This window comes from Dermacentor andersoni, chromosome 9 (assembly GCF_023375885.2).
Source record: "Dermacentor andersoni chromosome 9, qqDerAnde1_hic_scaffold, whole genome shotgun sequence".
Lineage (NCBI taxonomy): Eukaryota > Metazoa > Arthropoda > Arachnida > Ixodida > Ixodidae > Dermacentor > Dermacentor andersoni.
The window spans coordinates 104,732,780-104,746,617 of record NC_092822.1 but is presented as its reverse complement, the minus strand read 5'-3'; the positions used below and the strand labels follow the sequence as shown (position 1 = coordinate 104,746,617).

General features: G+C 44.9%; 1 protein-coding gene across 1 annotated transcript; it reads right to left on the bottom strand.

The window, feature by feature from the left end:
* Window positions 1-442: 442 nt before the first annotated feature.
* On the bottom strand, window positions 443-13,062 carry LOC129384005 (uncharacterized). Its single transcript, XM_055069035.2, has 5 exons — window positions 12,932-13,062; window positions 8,247-8,366; window positions 7,269-7,446; window positions 2,294-2,353; window positions 443-711 (listed from the first exon to the last, which is right to left on the bottom strand). The coding sequence occupies exons 1-5, from the start codon at window positions 13,052-13,054 to the stop codon at window positions 641-643; spliced, it is 552 nt and encodes a 183-aa protein (XP_054925010.2). The 5' UTR covers window positions 13,055-13,062; the 3' UTR covers window positions 443-640.
* Window positions 13,063-13,838: the final 776 nt, after the last annotated feature.

Genomic DNA, 13,838 nt, shown 5'->3' with positions numbered 1-13,838 from the left:
ACCGTACCTTGAACTTAAGCTTATCCTGTTTCCCCGCAATAGTTGTCGTATAGTAGTGGGGTTTCCTTACCTCCTCACGACACCTTCCTCTCTTATATGGGAACTGCCTCTTCGCCTCCCTCTTCTTCTTCTCGTCTTCTCTCTACAGTTCTATCCGCTTCCCCTCTGGCCTCGCACGTTAGTAGAAAGGGAAGCGCTGCAGTTTCTGCAATGCTTCTGCGGGGTGTCGCGGATAATTACAGGTGTCAAGCGGCTAATGTGGCGACGGCCAGGGAAGTCCAGAGGGCATTGTGCACATTCGACGCGGTGGGGTGAAAACGAGTTTCTCCTGTCGCCTTTCCTCTCTGAACCACCCCCCGAGGCGGTGTGCACGACAGCAGCCACAGCAGCAGCAGCAGTGGGAAAGTCGAAGGAAGAGGTAAAGAAAGCTTCGCTTAAAAAAAGAAAGACGTCGTAGCCTTGTTTTGTAATCTACAAGACGCGTACCTTCGTGCAACAATGCAACTTGGCTTCACATGCTTTGGCCAAAGCTAACACGCGGTTCAGCTTTACTAAATCACCTAATTGTTGCAGATAGGGCTTTAATTCGCTCGAATCTGTACTGTGGTGTCGATGCAAGCAAATTAAGTTCACGAAGTGCCTAGGTGGTGAATGAGAACGATAAAAATATGCTCTTACGTGGTCCTACTAAGGCTCTCCTCTTCGCCTTGTCTGCATTTCCAGAAAAATATATATAAAAAACAAACGCCTTTAGACAACTCAAAAGCAATTTGGTATTTCGTAACTTTGCGCACGAATCACAGGCTACGCGAATGACCCAGACAATCTATTTTTGCTAAAAACTATTTGCTTGAATAAAAGTCGGTGAGCTTCATGGCGTATGACTGTTACAGTAGCATATTTAATAAAGCCATGAACGGGGCTAGCTGGTGGACGTTCATGATTGTATTGCGTTTAGTGCTACACTGATGAACATAAGGAGCAAGACGAGGACGTACGTGGCACAAGCCACGAACTTGTTTAACGGTTTTAAAAGACACGCTTATATAGAGGGTGATGTGGTGGAGGGGGGGAGAGATAAAGAAAGATATGACAAGGTGACAACATGTGATGATGCGGTGGACCGGAAGACATAGTTCACGTGCACTCATTCGCCCTGAAGTCGAGTTTGCCAGGGCGAATGGGTGCAAGTCAACTGTGTCTTCCGGCCCACCGCATCATCACATGTTGTCACCTTGTCATATCTTTCTTTATCTCTCTCCCCCCCCCCTCCCCGCCACATCACCTTGTAGATAAGCGTGTTCGTTAACAGCACTAAACAAGTTGGTACTTTGCGCCACGTTCGTCCGCGTCTTGTTCCTTATGTTCGTCACTGCAACACTAAGCGCAATGCAATCATGAGTATAATTAGGTAGCGTTTGTTGTTTCTTTGCGTAATTCTGCAGAGAGCACAGTCGTTAACGAGCACATGATTTTCGGTGATGTAAGTGCACCGGAAGTACGTCTTAAAAAGCTTTAATATTTGGCAGTTAACGACGAATTGGGCAAAAAGAACGCGATCTTTGCATCAGTACCTTCGTATCGGCGGCAATGAAAGTCCGACCACCGACCATGAATGTACGCGAAAGGGCCCAAGAACGCTGTTTACATTAAGCGGCCAAACATCTTCATCTGAGTTTTAGTAGAACCAGTAGAAAAGCTTCAAATGATTGAACTGCAAGCAACAACTTGACAGTAGCTTTAGCATACGCTGAAGAGGATGAAGGTGAAAGTCAACACGCTCACGAGACATTCATTAAAGGTCGTGGGTTCGATTCCCACGAATGGTCGTGGGTTTCGCTGCCATTTGGCGACACATAATTTCGCAGCCACAACGCCGGACATTGGATTTTCCGACCCATGAGCCATCTAGTGCTTTTGCCTTAATAAGTTGTAATGATTAACAGATTTAACCTAACGGTAACATTTTGCAATAACATATTCGAAGCAATATCGCAGCAATTTTGAAAATCTCAATAAATCCACCACGACCACGAGCGTCAAATGTTGCTATATGCGAATAGGGCGCCAGAAAGTGAAAAACGGATATTTATTTGTCTATTCATTCCAGGCGATTGTCCTTGGCTCAACCACAACTAATTGATGGGCGAGCATTTGCGGAACACTGCGATAAATAAAATAAAGCAGCCCCGACTTTTTTTAGCTGAAAATCTCACAAACAAGGAACGTAAAGTTCGCAAACGTAAGGCGCGAAGAGAAGAAATGAAAAGGCAACGGCTTAGATTGAGCTTACGCAGGGGTATCTCCTTACGCGCTTGTTGGCCTACAAGCGACTCGTTCACGCCATGCCAGCCTGAAAATAAAATGAGAAAGAAAGCATTCAGAGAACCAAAACAGTACGTGTATTACGCGTTTCTTATTATATGTAACTCCCTCCTCAAGACAAAAATTGTACGCCCTTGTCCTATGCATAACACCCTTAATGTTTAGGAAAAGCTTTAGCTCGTGAGCTGCTATCGAATACTTGAGAGCGGAGGAATCGTTTTCTCAACAACCAGAGCTCAGACTTTGATAAGGTCCGCTGCATTTAAAGGAAATGTTTAAATCGAGAGTGATTACAGCAAGCAGATCTTTTTTAGGACTTGATATGTAGAAAGGTTAGTCAATGATACGAAATCTGAAATATATCGGTTATAGTGTTTACAATTCTCTAAATCTACAGTGAAAACTATACAAAACTATTAACATTGCGTCATCATCTCAAGTGGGCGAAATTGATGTATTAAACACCGCTCTAAAATATTGAACTAATTTCTCGATATGACTTCTGCAAAACATCGCTAAACCTTGTCACAATGTAACGTAAGCTGTAAGTTTGTATATCCCGTTTGTCATCTTAGACGATCCAACAGGCGAAACACACAGAACCGCAACATTTGTTCTCGGAGCGGAAGTAAGGCTTTGTAAACTCTATTCGCCAATGCCTTTTACACTAACAAAAATTTCGTAAAATTTTTAAAGCATGCCAAATTCTTCACATAACTTCTACGTGCTGCAGCCACTATAACGTTACATTTTCTCTCAAATACAGCAAATATTACTGAAATCGGCAAGTGAGTTTTCTCCTAGAATAATTTTTGCGTTTTACACGTATTCGAATAGGTGGCAGTGGAGTGAATTCCGAGCTAACCTTTCTTTTTAAGGGGCAAGATGAAATCGTGGGCGACGACAAGTGATAATTTTCGCCCATTTTTGGCTGCATGTAAACATTCATCATCATCATAATCATATCCACCACCACCATCTATATCATCATCATCATCATTATAATCAGCTTGTTTTATGTCCACTGCAGGACGAAGGTCCACTGCGATCTCCAATTACCCCTGTCCTGCGCCAACCGATTCCAACTAGTGCCCGCAAATTTCCTAATTTCATCGCTCCACCTAGCCTTCTGCCGTCCTCGACTGCGCTTCCCTTCCCTTTGCACCCATTTTGTAACCCTAATGGTCCAACGACTACTTAACAGGCGCACTACACGACCTGCCCAGCTCCATTTTTTTCTCTTGATGTCAATTAGAATATCATCTATAGCCGTTTACTCTCTGATACATGTCAAACCGCTTTCTTTCTGTCTCTTAACGTTATGCCTAGCAATCTTCGTTCCATCGCTCTTTGCGCGGTCCTTAACTTGTTCTCAAACTTCTTTGTCAGTCTCTAAGTCACTGCCCCATATGTCAGCCCTGGTAAAATGCACTGATTGTACTCCTTCCTCTTCAATGATAATGACAAGCTTCCAGTCAGGAGCTGACAGTGTCTGCCGTATGCGATCCAGCCCATTTTTATTCTTCTATGATTTTCCTTCTCATGATCAGGGTTCCCTGTGATTATTTGACCTAGGTAAACGTACTCCTTCACAGGCTCTAGAGGCTGACTGGCGATCCTGAACTCTTGTTCGTTTGCCTGGCTATTCTTCATTATCTTTGTCTTCTGCACATTAATTTTCAACCCCACTCTTAGACTCTCTCTGTTAAGGTCCTAAATCATTTGTTGTAACTCGTCTGCACTGTTGCTGAATAGAACAATGTCATCGGCTAACCGAAGGTTGCTGAGATATTCGATGTCGATCCTTACTCCGAAGCCTTCCCACTTTATTAGCTTGAATACTTCTTCCAAGCACGCAGTGAATAGCATTTGAGAGATTGTGTCTCCCTGTCTGACCCCTTTCTTTATAGGTATCTTCCTGCTTTTCTTGTGTAGAATTAAGGTAGCTGTAGAACCGCTGTAGATATTTTCCAAGGTATTTACGTAAGCGTTCTGTACTCCTTGATTAAGTAATGCCTCTATGACTGCTGCTATCTCTACTCAATCAAATGCCTTTCCGTAATATGAAAGCCGTATAGAAAGGTTTATTGTGCTCTACAGATTTCTCGATAAGCTGAATAATGACATGGATGTGATCCATTGTAGAGTATCCCTTCCTGAAGCCAGCCTGTTTTCTTGGTTGACTAAAGTACAGTGTCGCCCTTATTCTATTAGAGATTATTTTGGTAAATATATTATATAATAATGGGAGTAACCTAACGGGACTATAATTTTTTTATTCTTTAACGTCTTCTTTTTTGTGGATTAGTACAATATTTGCATTCTTCCAGTTTTCTGTGACTTTTCTCGCAAGTAAACATTACGACACAAGAAATAGAGCAAATGAAATTTCATGGCTATCGCCGCACAACACTCGTGTCTCATATTTTGGTGCACCAAATACTTTCAAATTATAATGACGAAGTTCTAATCTAGAACTTTTCTCATCGTAAGTTTAGTTCGGGCTTGCTACTTTGTAAACCTTTTTGCTGCCCTAACAGCAAGCTTCTGCTCAGCGACTCCTACCCGTATACATGGAAACTGAGAAATCCCTCTTCTCGGCAGCCACAGCACCGAAGTTGATGAGGGGCGCTATAACGTAAAGCTATTCCAAACTTTTCTATTCCAATTTTGCAATCAGCCCTCCGCGATTGGCGAAAAGCTTTTTTTGAACCAACCCCACTTCACTTGTCTGTCACACGACGTCACGAAAACCTCAACAGCTCCCCATCTGATATGACTTGTGCACACCGATTATGCAAGATTGGACCGAACAAAATAAAAATGGTTATTTCTCATTTGACGCCTTTTCGCCATTAACGCTCGGCTATTTGTCAAAAAATTTCGGGCTGCACCCACTTCACCTGCCTGCCACGCGACGTCACAAAACCGTGAAAGCTCACCCCGTAAAAATGGCGTGTACGCTTTAAAGATGCATTAATATGCCGAACAAAACTGAATTTTCCTCTGAATAGCCGCAGGCTGTCCCGTTCTGAAAGGAATAAAAGATGGCTGCCGCCAATCGCTCAGGCACTGTTTACTCCCACCTGCCGGAGAGCATGGGTTTATTTGTGTACAATAAACCTTCCTGCTTGGTCGTGTAACGTTTTCGAGCATTTTCGACACGTTTACGACCTCGCTCTACGTTTACGACCTCTATTAACTACTCTTTGCTGAAAATCCGTTTTAGCAGCACCCTTAACCTTCCGTTGCATGCTGCGGCGATTTTCGACCAGCCACCGCAAGCTAAGTATAAGGGAAAGTGGACCAATCGCAGACGCCGGCACCACCCTCTTCATCCGGTTATCGATTTTTAGCGCACTGGCTCGGCCCCATTGAAACCCTCTCCACTTGAGCGTGCCCCTTGTCTCCTGGTGGCCAATTACAAACGAAAAACCACTCTATGTAGTCAATATGTTACTCGTTTTGAAAGCAAGGAAAAGTGACCTCCTATACACTGGAGGGCGTTTGATTGGGCTGTTGAGGCAACGTTGCGGGTCACCGCCCGGTGCTTGCATCGGCGGTTACGCAAATTTGACGTCAGGAGATTCGAATAAAAACACATTGGAATAGTTTTACGTTATAGGGCCCGAGGTTTGTGAAATCGAAAAGAAAGAAAGTTAGAATTTAGTTATTGTAGGAAGCAGGTTCTTTAATTACGACGTCAATTGCTCCTAAAAATTGTTGAAAATCGCGAAATTTCACTAAGCAAAGCGAGCAAATTAAAATATTTGTAAATCATCAATGAAAATCGCATCACCATTCTGAAAAGTGTATATAGATATTTGAAGCCAACAAATTTGAACTAATATACTTTGCTCTAAAATTTACCAGAATATGAGAGTAGGACAGTTGCAAAACCGTCGAAAGCATTGCAACCATTTCAGGTAAGCTGCTAATTCAAATAACAAAATCGGCTCGTTTTACATGCTTTACCGAATGCAGTTTACAGAACTCGAATATTTGTTCCTGGTGCAGAGTTAGTTGCAGTGCTTCTATTTTCTTAAGCTTACGAATATTCGTCATTGGAATTGTATTTTCAATTAAAGCACAAAAGTTGGGCCATAACATTGAAATGAATATGACTACCGGGATGGGCCTACTCTTTTTTACTAGTGTTCGCGCCGTTATCGTTATCCGATAGGATTGCTGAAGCAATTTACACGCAATTTGAGGGCGAAGCTAGGGACCGTATAAAGGATACGAGTGTTAAACATGGGCGATAATAAATTAAAAGACAGGGGCAGGTAAATTCAGCTCAAATAATTTATCGTATTTGAATATAATAGACGGCACAACGCTTGTCTCATTTGTCGCCTTAGATAGCAGGAGTTGGAAATGGCAACTATGAAAGGTCCTCCCTGCCTATACAGAAGGGTAATAGTTACTGCGGTATCATAAGGTAAGGGCTTTAAACATATCTGACATTGTTTACGTGTTTAACGTTTACTTATTAGTAGCAGCTACTCGTATCTCCATTAGAATGACAGAATGATTATAATGATTAAATTGATAGTAAATCTGGGGCACATTTTATTGAGCCGCCTCATCAAGTCACAGCAATGTTAGCACGACCGGTGCTTGCACGTCTCCGCAAGGTGTTAAAAAAAGTATTTTATTGCAATTACTTGTTTTGTATCGCGACGCTGAATACAATTCCAATTTTGTGCCTACGACCAGCGTCTCTGTAAATTAACTACCTTAAGGTATCTGCGTCAACACGTTTCTTTTTTACACATCTGTTTTTCCCCATCGAACTTTGTTTGTTAAAGGAGTAAGGGCTAATGTGAGCTTGGCTGAAACACAGCTAGAATTCTTCGGGTCCTTTTGTATGGACTACTTTTTAAGTGATATGGCCAATGCCGAGCCTTGTGAACGATGGACCTACGTGTCCGGAAACGTACAGTTCTCGAAGTCGCGGGGGCTAGAGTAGCTTTCGTTGAAGAATGAGAGCAACTCTCGCAGTACTCGAAGTTCGTGGTAGCTTCCCAGGCCACAGGTGTTCTCTCCATCAGCAAACTCGAGGTCGTAAGCCGCTAAGCCGTACTTGATATTCGTCAGGGTCTGCTTTAGGTAGCAAAGCTGCAAAAAATAACGAAGAGTGGAAATGAACAAGAGAAGAAGGCGAACCGAGGCTCTCGATTTTTGTTAATCGTTAATCAATGTTAGTCAATGAAACCAAGAGAAACACAGGGGACATTAGCTGTGGTTGTAAATGAAATGTAGGAAATAATAGAGAAAATGGAAATGAAAGGGGACGAAAAGATGACTTGTCGCCGGTGGGGAGCGAAGCCACAACCCCCGCATTAAGCAGTAGAGATGGCAACATAAGGATTAAATTAGAAAAAGATGTGACTGCTATGGTGTGGGTGACAAATCTTCTTCATGCTTATGAAGGACAACACAAATATGTTAAGTGGTCGACGCAATGCCCGGCTAGGTCAGTCAAACCATTGACCCTAGCTGCCCGAAATCGTGTAAAGGAAGCATTCGTAACGGACACTAAAGGAGTGCCCAGACGCGGATTCAAATGTTTTATGCCGGCTGTAGGATTCGCAGGTTTTAAGGCCTGCTGGGCACTTGTGAAACAAGAAAAAGCTTGTATACCAAACGCGTACACAGGAGAGTCCTACTGTCACTCTTTGGCCCTTGCTGTTGTCCTGTCTTTCACTCACTACGGGAGAATTTACTGCTGCTGCAGAACACCGCGCCAGAAACTCGGGTTAGTTGGTTATTCGTCATCATGGAATAACAGCGTCTAAAACTCTGGTTGAACATGTGCGTGAATGTCTTTTTATGCTCGTCTCATCCTTTTACGCGCTGCTTTGAGATGGTATATAGTACGAACAGGCCCAGTAGTTGTAGCAGTCAGCCACAGATACCTTGTAGCGATAGGAATCCCCGTTGTCGTGGAAAAACATTCTTTGAAGCGTCTTGTTGTAATAAACAGCAGCCTGCGAACGTGCTTCGAAGTAGCGGAAGAAGGTCTCATTTTTGCACACCTGCAGAAGAAGAGGCACTGTCTTGCGATGAAGGGTAAAGAGACTGGGAAAAACAAAAACGATAAAAAATACAGCTAATTGAAAAACCATTGTCAATAAACTTCATTCAAATTCTTCAATAAACTAATATTTCAGATTAAGTTAACAGTCAAGATAATTTCGCCTCTTAAAACCGCGAATGTGCGCCTTTTGTCTGTTGCACTGTTTTGGATTCTGTCACGCGACCCCTGAAAAATATGCCTTCTGCGACTAGGAATAGCGGACTTGTGCAAGCCTATGTGCAGCATAATTTGGTCGGCCGTTTAAGAGGATGCTCACTCACACTGACTAACCAATACTTCTTTCATACTTCGTACTTACTCACGTTCACACTCGCGCTTTTAGAATGAGTGTGAGTGAGCGTACTCGTATAAGAGTGCTGACCTCGTGATATATGCCCTCCCAACCATGTGCATACGGGAGATACTTAATTCTGCTTGCAAGGTAAGCAGTGCTTATCCCAGGAGGAAACTTTCGAAAGATGAAGAGATTGAAATTTGAAGCGGTGGTTAACTTGTCGTCTTCCCATCAAAATTAGCAGGTAAAATAAGTGGTGAAGCACTGTAAGCAGTAATGCAAATCAGTCACGAAAGCATCGGCCATGTAAATAAATAGGCGCACAGTGAAACGATATACCACGCCTCGTTAATTGCCGCAACAGAACACGTGATCCATTCTGACAAGGAATGTGCAATTGTGAATATTGTGTAAGACAGAGCAGCTCCTGAGAAATGGGACACCAGTAACCTACTCGCGCAATGCCGTTTTTACTCGCTCCCCTCTAGACATCAGGTTTGCCTTGTGCGATGCGCAAGCGATGACTCCATGGAAAAAGAAAGCGGGATGCAGAACAAACCCTGCGAACAAACACCTAAACGCAGTGACCCTTTGCTATGTAAGCACCGAGCACGCTGGTCTCTCGCGCTATTTTGACTTCCGAGCAATCTGGGCTCCGCCCTTGCCATTGACAATGTTGCTCACTTTTCAGTCGCACCGCGAAAGCAGCAGCACTTCAGCCATGAGGGTATACCGAACTCGGCGAATGAAGTACAGCGCTAAGAGTGCAAGGCGTTCGTTCCATTCCTCCGCCATAGCATTGCATTGCATGCCATTGCTCCTCGTTCGGGGCGCCATTGAGCCAGATGAGAAGGCACGCGTGAACACTGCCTCGTAAGTTTCGTTGTATATTTAGATTCCAACAGGGCTCGTCGGATCTGCTGCATTTGTTTTCGTACGATTTAGTTTATAACAATTTATAACAGCTGTGTCTTACCAGTACTCACGTACGGGGCAGAAACCTGGAGGCTTACGAAAAGGGTTCTACTTAAATTGAGGACGATGCAACGAGCTATGGAAAGAAGAATGATAGGTGTAACGTTAAGGGATAAGAAAAGAGCAGATTCGGTGAGGAAACAAACGCGAGTTAATGATATCTTAGTTGAAATCAAGAAAAAGAAATGGGCATGGGCAGGACACGTAATGAGGAGGGAAGATAACCGATGGTCAATAAGAGTTACGGAATGGATTCCAAGGGAAGGAAAGCGTAGCAGAGGGCGGCAGCAAGTTAGGTGGGCGGATGAGATTAAGAAGTTTGCAGGGACAACATGGCCACAATTAGTACATGACCGGGGTAGTTGGAGAAGTATGGGAGAGGCCTTTGCCCTGCAGTGGGCATAACCAGGCTGATGATGATGATGATGATGATGATGATGATTTAGTTCGGTTACAGATTCATGTGCATCTTCATCCGCGCGTATTCATGTGCTTCGCACGGTCTCCTGACGCACGTGTTTCGCTCTGCTGCAGTGTGTTGCGATCACCACGTGCTCGGGGTCTCAAACGCTACAATGCAGTGCCATAGCTTCGACATTCGCTTGCATGTTTATAAGCTTTTATTGCGGTGGCATTCGTGTGGGCCCTCCAGGCGCACTTGCGAACTCGTCGTCGGCGTCGTCGTGAGGGTCCGCATAAAGTCCAATGGCGATAAAATTGTCGCTGCGCGCCGTATGCTGTATGTGCGAGTGAAAGTGTGCGAGCCGGCGGTTGGCGCTCAATCTCGCGTACGCAACGGACGGAAGCGGGGAGGAAACGCTGCCTTCCGTTGCGCGCAAGGCTTCGGGGGGGGAGTAGGGAAGGGGGGCGCGTTTTACTTCGCGCGGCCCGGGAGGCCGGGTGCGCCCGGCCGGGCCGCTTACTTTGAAAGCCATCTGCGACAGGCACAGAGGCCGCGCTGCGATGTGTTTTCGCGAACCAGTTCGCGTTGATGCGTGCGGCTGCACGAAGGTCCATTCGCTCGCTGCCGCTGCCGCGTTTCCTCACTGCAGCGTTTTGACAGCGACTTTCCGCGGTCCTCGAGCGAGATGTGTTTATGTTTGATTGTGCGTGTGCGACACCATGCTTTTGATTTAGTTAGTGTGGATGTGCTTGCAAGTGTACACGGCCTATAAGACTACTGTCCTTACTTCGTATAGCCAGCTGTCCAGTAATTGGCTATCGCAATCGATGCTTCACCTCTGCGCGAAGCTGCGACTTTAGTTTCCCCGTCATTAGGCATAAACTGCCTGTATTGTACAGGCTACTCAAATAACACTAACACCCACAAACAGTGAATAGACAATGACCGAGAGAGCGGCTGCCAACAACAGTTACTAAATTTCAAGTTCATATTGCTAATTCATGCTCCAAGGGTGCATCAGACAAATGAAACGTCTAGCGAAATTTATTTACATGCAGTGCAGAGACGATCTACTCTGGCCCGCGGGATGGCTGTACAGCGTCACCCGAGGACTTGCAGAGTGAGCAAAAACAGTGAGCTATTACGCGCGCGTACGATGGGCGTATATGGCCATACGTGCTAGCACTTCACAACCCACAAAAGCGCACAGCGGAGACGAGGAGGAAACGCTTCGTACCACGCCTGCGCGATGCAATTTCATAATCCATGCGCGAAAGCCGACCCTTGGCTCTCCCTAGACCAAATTAGGCACACTGTTTCCATCCAAGCTTCCCTGCAGTTCATGTGGCATGGGTGAAAGGGATCCCGCGAACAGTGCAAGAGGTAAGTCTCTTCTTACATTTTTTTATGCATTCAAAGTACCCCTGAAGTCACCAACATGATGGTATTACTAGGGAGGGGTTGGTCACCGAGCATCTTCGCGGAGCAATCCAACTACCATGGAAAAGAAAGAAAGAAAGAAAGAAAGAAGGAAAGAAAGAAAAGAAGCAAGAAGCAACAAAGAAAGTAAAACGACATAAATTGAGGAACAGAAATAAGCGAGTGAATAGGATAGTAAGCTCTCGCTTTAAGAGGTATATCCATTTCGCGGTCTCTAAACCCCTTCCAAATCGTATGGAAGGTCGTTTTCTTCATTTAAAAATGTCACTGGCGTTTTACTTACGGCGAACAAAACTGTCTTGAAGGACGTACATTGTATTTTGCATTTCGCACTTTACGTTTGACTATAAACTCGCGAAGAGGGCATGTCTAAGTGTGTTCAAAGGGGCTGGTTTGGTTTTTATATTGAAGCGTGTCTAAAATTGGGCGGGCACCGCACAGTAAACTGAACAAGCGTCAGGAGATCACCTGGCGCAGGCTAAAGGCGCACTCATACCTGAACCCCTGTATACGTATATTCGTACGTTTACCCGGACAGAGTAAGTCCGTACTGTCACCTGCGAGGCGAGCTATAGCTACGCTCAGTCACATACATCCTCCGGGACTGCGAGGGGGACCCCCCTTCCTCCTATCACTTGGCCTCTCACTCACCTAAATCGTGGGAGGAAGTGCTGCTTAGCTCCATCCCGGACGCGCAACTCCGGGCCGTCGAGCAAGCTGAAGAGATCGCCGTCACGCGTCGCCTGGCGGACATCTGGCCTTGCTGAGGAGCCCACGAACTAGATCCCCACTCTGACGAATAAAGCTCTCTCTCTCTGTCTCTCTCTCTCTCTGTGATCTAAAATTATTCTCGTTCATATTGTTCCTTTCTTGTTCGTACTCACGTCTCTATGCTAAAACCATCAAGCACTCATCCATGTTCACACTCACGTCTACACGCAAGCTATAGATTCACGTCAATAGTGTGTTATAGACTAACGTCTACACGCTTATCTATAGCTTCGCTTGGCGAAGCGAGGTAACGGAGCATCTTTCTTTCAGACACAAGATCAACTCCTTTGTTCTTTGTTGTTTTCGCGGGTGCCTGCCACTCTTGACAGAGGGAGGAAGAAAAAGGGTCGAACGTGCGTCGTAAGCTTTGCATAATTGCACGATAAGTATGTTGCGTATCTTGAGCATGTTTAGAGGCTATCGGGCGTTTTTTGTTTTGCTGACCATAATTGATTTCTATTTCTAATGTCGCTTTCTTAGTTTTTGAAAGCATTCGTATTTCTCACTCTCTCTCTCTTTCTTGTTTTTTTTTGTGGAGAAGACGTCATAATATACAAAAAGTTTGTATCCGCAGCCAGAAGCTCATACTAAATGTGCCTGTTAGTTCCGGGTCTTTTTCATTCCAGACCAGTGGTATTACCTCTGTCACGCTGCCCATCTGGTATGCAGGAATAGAGTCGCACTCCTGGAACAGAGTGTAGTTGCCGGGGCCGGGTCTGTCGCTGGGGTCCGGATAGTAGGGCTTGTACCAACGGCCAAACATGCCCACCGACGGTGCCATTACTACGTGTATCCCGGCATCAGCCATCTGCTCGATTGCATCGTGTGCGGTAGTCTGCAAGAGGTGATAAATCGAGCAATGTCATGGTGTAAATGAGACTGCTTTAGCTTGCACGTCACTTAGGCCGGTAAACGCATATTCTGGCTCAGTAAGCGGCAGCCTTCGGCCCGAAGCTAGACAAGTTCTCGGGGCTCACCGTTATTGAATCTCACCTAAAACTCAGACTCTGGTCCTCGACAAAGACAATTAGGATATTCTAAGCCAGCTATTAGTGAAGAACCGGATCATCACTGCACGTACGTTTGGGACACGTTTATCAATTGTCTCCAAAGATGGCGTCTGGTTGTGATGTGTTACATTCCAGTCAACACTCGTGAGACGGCTAATTGGTGAAACCAGGCGCGAACAGGCACACGCAAACAGAAATATGAACAGTCGAAACGAGAGTTGCTATTAATTATTGCATTACGCTTCCAGTGTCACCGATATACTGTACACATTCCTTCTGTACATTCCTTTTTGTTCGCGCCTTCGCCCCACGTAGCGAAGTGCTAAATGTGGCAATAGTGAACAAATTTTCCTGTGGCTTGGCACCGCAACCTACACAAGATATATGGGGTGCAGCAGTCACACAGTGAACCACAGTATATATTATGGGGCTTTGTGGTCGCCAGACGATTATATATATATATATATATATATATATATATATATTATAGTTATATTTTTTCAGTTTAGTTTACTTCGCTGTCGCCGGCTAGGTGAG

Excerpts from the sequence above, each read along its gene's own strand:
- LOC129384005 (XM_055069035.2), bottom strand. The coding sequence starts at position 13,054 with ATGTTTGGCCGTTGGTACAAGCCCTACTATCCGGACCCCAGCGACAGA. Across the intron at positions 7,447-8,246 it reads GGGATTCCTATCGCTACAAG|CTTTGCTACCTAAAGCAGAC; the intron begins GTATCTGTGGCT and ends TATTTTTTGCAG. Across the intron at positions 2,354-7,268 it reads CCCCCGCGACTTCGAGAACT|GCTGGCATGGCGTGAACGAG; the intron begins GTACGTTTCCGG and ends TTTTATTTTCAG.